We start from the raw sequence: 9,891 nt of genomic DNA on the forward strand, positions 1-9,891 counted from the left end.
CTTCAATACGACGCGTAACGTTATATTACGTACGTATAAGAATTCACACTATTTATCTCAATAAATGCCAGTAGGTTAAGTTATTGCGGTCAGCAGTTAGCATCATATGATGACTAAAAGGATCCAACCCACGGACGAAACTTGAAGGCAACAGGTTGGCCGTGACTCAATCCTTCGATGATGTAATTCCTCGTAATTGATTCAATGATTCGCTACTAATATTGTAGTGTTGCCAACTTTTACAGATTTGTCGATGATTCCGCTTTGGACGGCCAAATGTTTGAGTGTCGACTGTCAGGTGTAGAGCGTCGTAGGAAGTGTGCCTTTTTTATTAGATATAATTTAATGTTTATTATAATGGCTTATGGCTTCAGTGTGCGACTCTTATTACTAAAGTCATATGTTCGATCCCCGGCTGTGCACCAATTGGACAGTCTATGTGCGCGTTTAACATTCGCACGAACGGTAAAGGAAAACATCGTGAGGAAACTGGCTTGCCTTAGACCCATAAAGTCGACGGCGTTTATCAGGCACAGGAGGCTGATCAACAACTTACATATTAGATTGACAAGGAATCATAATATTAATAAAATTGTTAAACAAAAAAAATTAAGATTACGTAGTTAATTTCAATACAATACCCTCTCAATCCTCAAGCTTTAAGTGAAATACGAAACTCATTTGGACAAATCAATTATTTTACGGTTTGATACCTATAACATTTTTTAATATATTTTATTAATAACATAATATGTTTTATAAAGTATCGATTATCCATGGACATCGTTAGCTGTATCGTCACCAATCTTCGCGTCACTAAATTCGTGACGCAACGTATTTCGTAAGTCGATTCATTTACAAAGGACGAAGTCTTTCACGCAACTCCGTTTGTATCTAAAACACATTTACTACAAAGGGAGTGTTACATCACAGTTTTTGTAGCTTGTAGGAGATAATAAAAATAATAAATTCTGTAGCGGATATGAACGGGTATTTATTTCACAAAAATCGTTAAAGAAGTTACACTTAAAAATTAAAATGAATGCGTAGTACTCGGGGAAACCAAAGACAGACCTGACCACAGACTAGAATAAATTTAGGTGTCATATTTATGTCTGAAATATTTTGACAGGATGGAAATTGGTCTAGCGTAATGTTTATTTCCTTGAATTGAATGAGGAAAAGCGTATTGGACAGCCGCCTCACCCTCAGACCGGGCGACCATTGCGCTGACCAAAGACAATTTGAATTGTCTTTGGACAAAATAAATTCATCCGTCACAAGAGACTGTATTCCTTGTATCCGCTTCTGTACCTGATCCCATTTGTTCTGGTTATGGTGGGTTATGTGACTACGCCTCAAAAGAGAGCTTGCTTTGTCAGGATACTAACGGGTCCGGTTCATAATCTGGACATAATGGAGAGACTGGGACCACCAGTTCCAAGCAAGAACCTGAGGCGGAATTCTCAACTTTTGGAAGCACGAAGCGCACACTCCGTTGGTTAGCGAAGCACCATACACGCGAGCAATACAATATAATAAACAGAATTTCTACCGAGGTAGACCTATTTGTTTGTACGAGTACACTGGCTGAGTTCACAAGAGTTGCTTGCTATATTATTAGTTAAAAGATCTAGATATATTTATACTGTTACAATTAAAAAAAACATAATATTACATTTGAATATCGAATCTGTCATAATTATATAATTGTTCATTGTTATTTCTCATTTTGGCGCCAATTCATTGTACAATATTTTGTGATATTAAAATGGAGTGGGGTGGGTGATAAATAGAATCGAATTTGCATTAAACAAAGTAGGTATGGAGCCAAATGCCATTATTAAAACTCTCCGTACCATTGGTAAAATATTGATTAGTAAAATATTAGTGTACCAGGCTATTAATAGGTACAACCTCCTCTGTTTGTGACAGAAAAGATCTGGCTGTCCACATAGTGTTCGTACTAAAGGGGTGGTCAAAGCAGTAAGGGAAAGAATTCGAAGAAATCCTGTCCGAAATGTCGCGTATATGACTTAGGACTTGTAGGTTATAAGAGACGTACTGGTCATTTCTTAACTGGTATGATTTTTTTTCATTGTTTCAGTATTTATAGCAAGACTATGTAGGATTATCGATGAAGGTATTATTGTGTACTTCTATCGCATTAGTAGTAACTGTTAGATAGAAAAAATATGTCAAAATAAATTAATATATGTACGAGAAAAACCCTTACATGGCAATTTAAGTATTTGTAACGTAATTCTATTTATACCAATTCTTGAAAGAACTTGCGAGCCCTCTGGCATTAAGAGTGTCCATGGGCGGCGGTATCACCTAACATCAGGTGAGCCTCCTGCCCGTTTACCTCGTATTACATAAAAAGAAAATATCTACGATAGTTCGTCTTACACATATATGAAATAATTAATCCTACACAAGTATAAACTTTGCTTGCCCTTTCAAAGTACTTATCACTGGCTCGATAAATGTAAGCGGTATAATGACAGGGTCTTTAGAATATTGATTGAATATTGAATAAGGTTTTATATAGAAATTAGTACCGCTGCTCAAGAAATTCCTGTGCGACACGCCTCTATCATTATAATAACGTAGGCTAACACGACCAAAGGGTACTATGTATTAAATTCTCAACGAATGAACTTTGTCAGTTATTTTAATTGTTTGACAGACAGAACTTTGACACTTAACATAACAGTCCCTGTAGAATGTCGTGTCATTTTTTGTGTTTATTTCTGTGTAACAGTTTATCTTATGAATAAATAAAAAAATCTATTAATTTCTTGCTTTTTACATTATTTTGTTTATACATTTTCTATATATTATTACTTAATCTACTAATAAATAATCCTACCTGAGGACCACAATCTACTTCCTCTTTGGCAAGGACTTCATGTTGTGTTAAGGTTTCCTCCAAAGATGCTCACTTGTCACAATCGTGTGCTATTTGGCTCCAGTTTGGAACTATTCTTTTGACCTCTTCCCATCGAGTCAGTCAGCCTAGCTACGTGGCCTACCCATTTCCAATTAAGCCTTTGGACATAGGTCAAGGCGCAAAACGCATCTTGTCCCATTTTTTTTCGAGAATGTGTTGCACATTTCATTCTAGTATGAATAAATAAATATTTTAATCATATATTTATACTCTACGCTACTAATCATATTTTTGATCTCTGGGTCAACAAACCGTCTTAAATTAGTAGATCTCTAACGTAAATCATAAAACATAGAAACAACATATAAGTATCAACAGAAAAGTCTTAACTGTTTTCTACCATCATGTAGTAAGTACTTAAAATGCCTTTATTAATAGGCACTAGCTATTTTGGCTTATTGTGTTAGTAAAAAGTAGATTAAAATAGCAGCAGAACTGTATCTGTCCTGTGTGTTATTGACGGGATTTCCAAATTGCCCTTACGACTCTTATCATTATTAAGCCTTTATTGCTGGCAACCAGTTAATAAACCTTTAGTTACATATTCTAACTTAACCTTACAGATGTGCCAGTTTTGGTGATCAGCGTGTCCTGTATTCTCTTCATATCGTTTGCTCATCTGTTGCTCTGTCTTCCTTTTACCATCTCGTGGTTGCCATTTTATAAGTTCTCATCGCCAAGACAGCGAGTCTTACTTATTTTGTAATAACAGCGAAAAATGCTACAATTTTTTTAGATTTTGTTGCCAAGTACAGAGGATGACTAAAAGAAGTCGTGACTGAACAAAAAATAAAACATGTAAACATAGTAACGGCAGCAATAAAAAAACACATGAAATTAAATATAACAAATTGGTATTTTCGATCGAAAGTTATTAAATGAAATGGCTAGTCGCTGTCAATAAGCGTCGAATCCCGGATGTGAAAAAGTTCTTTTTAAAACCGGTCGCAATTGTTTTAAGTTTGTATTAGCTTCGGAGTCGCTTTAGTCCGATTACAGAGCATTTAAGTTGATTGAGAATTCTATTATAGGCTATGAGCTCAGCGCTCGTGGCATACATTAAGTATGCGTGAACTTTATGCAAAGCTCTCGCCGGATAACTATTAAAGCCTAGTGATTTCCTATGTTAATAATACCAGGAAATATGTATAAGGTTGGTTTAGCCGACGCATCCACTTTCATACCCATTTGGTTGCCCGTTATATAGATAGCGATGCTTATATTTGCTTTATGCTAGTTGTCGTGTATATATGTATTTATACAGTATCGTGAAATATGTACCGTAAAAATCGGTTAAAGGACTGGCTTGTGAACATACCTTAAGTAGAGTTACAGATGCCCCTGAGATCTAATATGTAGTTACACTTTACACTCACTCACTCACTCTCAAACACTCACGCGTGTTGTAAACAGTGTTTTTATTTATTTACACTTCGTTACACTACAAAATAAAAATAAAAATTAACATAATTAAATCAAAAGGAGGGCAACTGGCGGCCCTATCGCTTACGAGCGATCTCTTCCAGGCAACCACTGTGAGTAAAGAAAAAATAAATGTATTAAATAAGATAGGCAAGTAGTGCAAAATACATGTAATACACAGTTATTAAAACAAAAACTAAACAGGAATAAAATATTAAAGTTGTAAAGTTATATAAAATATTATGGAATTTACGATTAAATTTGTTATGGAAGAGCTGGGAAACCTGTGTAAGGGTTTTTTTTTACAATCTTTTAGGTCTGCACCTCAGATTTATAATACCCAAGTAGGTGATCAACCTTCTGTGACACATTCGACTTTTTGGGTCCAATGCATGTCAGTTTCCTGACGATCTTTTCCTTCATCGTTGCGAACGTGTTAAATGCTCTCATAAACAGAACAGACCAGTGGTACACAGTAGGGGATCGACTCCAGGGATGAGAGTCGCACCCTCAAGCCACTAGGCCAACAGTGCTCGTGATTTGATATGTAGGTATATATTTTATGGCATACCCTACGCGATCTCATAATAGGATGAGGGTAGGGAGAAAATGGGAGGCACCGGCGGTGATTGCCGTGTTTTCGACGCTTTTAAGACATTAATTTTATCTGGTGTGATGTATAATTTTGAATTATTTCGGAAATAACTGTGTTATGGGATATGTTTTCTAATTATTATTTTAAGATTTGGTTTTATTTTATTGTGATGAAATGTTTTCTTCCTTTTTGGCTTTGGGAAACGTCCTCAAATTAGATGTTCATTATTGAATGATAAATTAACAATTTTGTTTGTGGTAAACGCTACCACATAATAGGTTTGGTGGGATAAACCGAAATCCTTCTGGCGCACACTTTTATTTAGTTAAGTTAATTATAAGACTTAGTTTAATGTATTTTAGTTTTGTATTTTTCTAGTTTAATTGTTCGAAGTTACTTTTATAGATATCCTAATATGTGCTAATTTGTTTTATTTAATGTTAAAAAACCCATAACAATCTTAAGTATAGTTTTTGTTCAGTTCCAATATATGTGTAACTTTTTGCGACGGGCTTTGATGATTCATATAGACTCTTGGCCAGTTTAGATGATGACATTATACTAGTATCGCATATCTTTAAGTACCTCGGTTACATCTAGTTGTTGTAAAACATTCCTTTAAACCGGAAGTTGGCATAGGTACATACCATAGACAACTCTGCTAGTGTATTAATGGTATATAAAAATAAAGGGAACTATGTCACAAATATATTAGGCCATAATGAAAGATAGATGAATAGACTGATCACACATTTAAAGTTAAATCAAAATATCATCAGTTTGTTATGCATTTTTTAAACGTAGAGACCGTCGGGTTGACACATAGCAATGAATGAATGCAATATGTCGAATCCAATACATACTACATACACTGGGAAGCTCCTGTGTTGTGGGTGACCAGACCCTTCCGAGGTACAGTTAAATAGCAATCACTAAGTATGTTAAAATGAATAGCTAAATAAAACGAAAAATACAGTGAATCAAACCTTTGATTAATTTGTGTGCACATTTTCAGTCTCTGTATATTTTACCCACCTCGGTATTAGCTAAATGTATAATTTTGTTGTAAAGGAAGGGACTTCTGAACTGGAAGAAGCGTTGTCCAATATATGTATATGCAAATTATGTTACATTACGTTACGTATTTACTGTGTGTATGTATGTACTGATAGCACGTTCTTTGCGATATTTTTGCTAGAATTCATTAAAAGACATATATAGATTTTGTCATAAAGTTTGCTTTCGAGTCGATTACATTTTTTATCTGTTGTGTAATAAATTAAATCTAATTGCCTATAGGCTCTATATAATAATAAATAGAAGTAAAAAAAAATATTTCATGCATCTATATCAGAAACCATTATTATTATTTTTTCATTATTTTGTCGTTATTAAAATGTCATTTTCCACATAAGTATGTGCAACACCGATGATGGCAGTCTTTAATTATTTATTATTATATATTTTTAATTATTACGCTGTATACAGATATTTTTATACCATGCCGTCAAATCATACTTCGAAAAAATTATAAATCATTTGTCCGTAATGAGATCGACTTGTTCACAAAATTAAAAAACAATCAATCAATTGAACAATTATTTAACTGCAATTCTTCACTGATAAGTGGGGCGCTTTCAAATAACTTTTCTTGGAAGTTAGAATGCGTTTGCCAAGACTTCATAGCCAATGCCAGATATTTCGATGTCAATGTTCGCTCATAGTAATTAGGGCCCAAAGGTTTAATAAAATGAACATAACAACATAGGTATGCAGGGCTAAGATAGTCAATATCTTATTATAGTTAGATAAAAGTGGCGTTGAGAATCTAAGGCGATGAAAGGAATTTTTGATAAACCAAAAGCAGCTTTTTTACAAATTTAAATTATGTTACAATTTAATGTATTATGATTTATACTAATATTTCATTCCTTCCCATGACCTTTAAAAATGGTATTAGTTGTGTGAGGTCTTTAATACTACAAAGAAAAAGAATGCAGTATACATAGGTAAGCGCTTGCAATATTAACACGTGCGCTTAAGTGTAAAACAAAAAAAAAATATTTCTTATATAGTGAACATAAAATATACCTATGGTGATTTGCCTAATTATATATATATATATATATATATATATATATGCATATACTGTTAAAACCCTGTATTGTACTTTACGATATCTGCTTGATGTTTTGTTTATCTGTACTTTCGCTGAACAATAAATGTCAATTGTTACACAAATGCCTGTTGTCAAGTCTGTTAACTGATGACATATGTCAGATATCATTTTACATTGATAATTTTACTTTGTTATTTTTTACTTTTAATTTGTACGGTAGTCGAATGGCTCTCTATTTTTAGATTTTCAATCGTTTTCCCACGTTTTGTAAATTACTGAGTATAATTAAACTAATAAATTCAATACCTATTGTTCGGTGCCACATCATAAAGTCGGAATTATACAGGAATTATGGGCAGAAAACATCAAAGTAAGCATAATGAAAAAGAAAATAAAATACATCAACAAAAACGCAAAGAACTGACCAATTTAGTTCAAAAGTTATTAAATTTAACTACCGTTTTCTTCGGTGCGACTAATCAGAACAAATTATGGGATCATCATAAGGAAATTATACCCCTTACCAAAGAAATAATGAGCTATGAGCATAGCTCATATAAAGAGCAAAAAAAATCAAGAGATGAGAACATAGAAAAGTATGTCATGTGGTTAAAGGAGCATGAAGTAGAATTTGAAGGTATGTTTTAATGAGTATTAAAATTAGAAAGTAAAACTTTTCTTTATATTTAAATACATATAACTTTCTAATATTTAGGACATAGTTCTTCTATACAAATGAACTAGTCAGAATTTAGTACATACTTTTTTAGATAGCTAAATGTTACTTATAAACTCTTGGCTTCTATATTAAAAATTTATTTGAGTTGTTTAGTTTTTTATTTAGTTAGAAATTTATTTTGGTTTAGTTATTAGTCATTTTAGCTTAATTTGTCTAAATTTTTAATTTATTAAATAATGATACAACACACACTCCTAATACAATTCTTTGTTTATTTTTATGTACTGTATTATTATTTAATACACATTGTATTTAGGATAAGCCGAAATGAACTTATGTATTTATTTTTAAATGAATAAGATATTGAGGACAACATTATTACAAAGTTTATTCATTCCAAAGTGCTTCTGTGTATCCACTAAATTTTGAAAAAGTTCAATAAAGCTTTGGCATTATTTTTTGTTTTAGACAAAAGAGAACAGAAAAGGAAGACATAATTTAGTATTTTCACTACTTTTTTTGCCATCCTTTGTACATTTTCAATTATTTAATATTTAACTTCTTATTCTTTTTACATTTCAGGTTTGGAAATTGCATCATTTGAAGACTATGAATATGGACTCAAAGCTTTAAAGTCATTTCCAGAGGATTCTCTGCTTTTAACTATTCCCAAACAAGTTATGATGACTGAAATTGATGCTCAGAAGTCTGATTTATCAGAATTCATAAAAGATGATGTATTGATGCAAAACATGCCCAATGTGACCTTAGCACTTTTCTTGTTATTTGAAAAAAGTAAATCAGGTGGGTACGGTATTATAGACGCAAACACTACATGGTCCACAAGTAATGGCCATCAATTCATTCTTAATTACTCAGACAAATAGTTAAACAAGTTAACCAACATTTGTCATAATACAATAGGCACATTTGAACTTGTATTTAAGAACTACTATTTGTTTTTCATCTGTCTGACTCAAGAAGCCCACTAGGGTCAATAACTGTAACCAAGAAGCTTTGATAGGGAAGATCTTTATGGCTTTTATTTTCCTCTATCACCAAAGGCCTTGGAAAGCCTAGTTTAACATTATAGGCAATAAAGGAGTTGAGTTCATTATGATTATCAAAATGTAATCTGAAGGATTTTAAGACAGATATAATTATTGCTAAGTGCTCTAATTAGTTTTCTTTTAAATTTATTTAAAGTCTCATAAACTTAATGTTTCATATAACATTGTTATATTTCAAATGTATATTATTCTTATTAACCATCCTTTTATTACAGATTCATTTTGGAAACCCTACATTGACACTTTGCCGGAATCATACTCCACAGTATTATATTTTGATTTAGAAGAATTGGCAGAACTGAAGGTATATTATAAATTCTTTAATACATTAATAAAATAATTATTATTCACTTTTGTTATGAGTTAAACTATTTAAAACTCAAAATCCAATCAACACAAGTGTTGCAATCTTCTAATCTAAATATAAGGTATCAATTTCAATTTGAGTTAACATAAAACTTGCAACATCAGCATTATAAATATTTAAAAAACTGTTTCGTGATTATTGGTTTTGAATAATAGGCAATAGGCTTATAGCTTATAGCCTTCTATGCCTGGCACTCCGTCGCCTTTTTGGATTTAAGGCATGATGGTTTCCTCATCATGTTTTCCTTCACAATATGAATAAGTGTTAAATGCATAGAATACATAGAAAGTACATTGGTACATAAGGCAGGGTCAAACCATCAACCTCAGGAATGTCTTGCCATAACATCTGGCTGTGTTAGCACAAGTCAAATTAAGTTGCATTTATTATTTAGATGTTATTATTAAGTCTCATTTTAAAATTTAATTCAATATGAAAATGTTTTCAGCCATCACCAACTTTTGAGTCGTCAATGAAGCTATATACAAACATTGCTCGACAATATTCATATCTCTGGCTCAGGATAAATAAATCGAACCAACCTGGTTTAAAGAATTTAAAAGAAATTTTCACTTTTGAAAATTATAGGTAAGTAGAATATTTTTGTTATGATTGTAAGTTTAATAGGCAATTTGCTTTAGTAGTTAGTAGCTACCATCTTTTTATTATATATAGGTATTGTT

At 32.3% G+C, this 9,891-nt stretch overlaps 1 protein-coding gene across 1 annotated transcript in view; it reads left to right on the forward strand.

The window, feature by feature from the left end:
* The first annotated feature begins 7,266 nt into the window (after positions 1–7,266).
* Positions 7,267–9,891, forward strand: part of LOC123715377 (actin-histidine N-methyltransferase) — a 29,972-nt gene continuing 27,347 nt past the window's right edge. Inside the window, exons 1-4 of the mRNA XM_045670363.1 lie at positions 7,267–7,729; positions 8,354–8,575; positions 9,057–9,145; positions 9,657–9,796. Coding sequence (XP_045526319.1) covers positions 7,444–7,729; positions 8,354–8,575; positions 9,057–9,145; positions 9,657–9,796 — 737 coding nt within the window. The 5' untranslated portion in view covers positions 7,267–7,443. The remainder of the gene's footprint in view (positions 7,730–8,353; positions 8,576–9,056; positions 9,146–9,656; positions 9,797–9,891) is intronic.

The sequence above is a fragment of the Pieris brassicae genome, chromosome 10, assembly GCF_905147105.1.
Source record: "Pieris brassicae chromosome 10, ilPieBrab1.1, whole genome shotgun sequence".
NCBI classification, from domain to species: Eukaryota; Metazoa; Arthropoda; class Insecta; order Lepidoptera; family Pieridae; genus Pieris; species Pieris brassicae.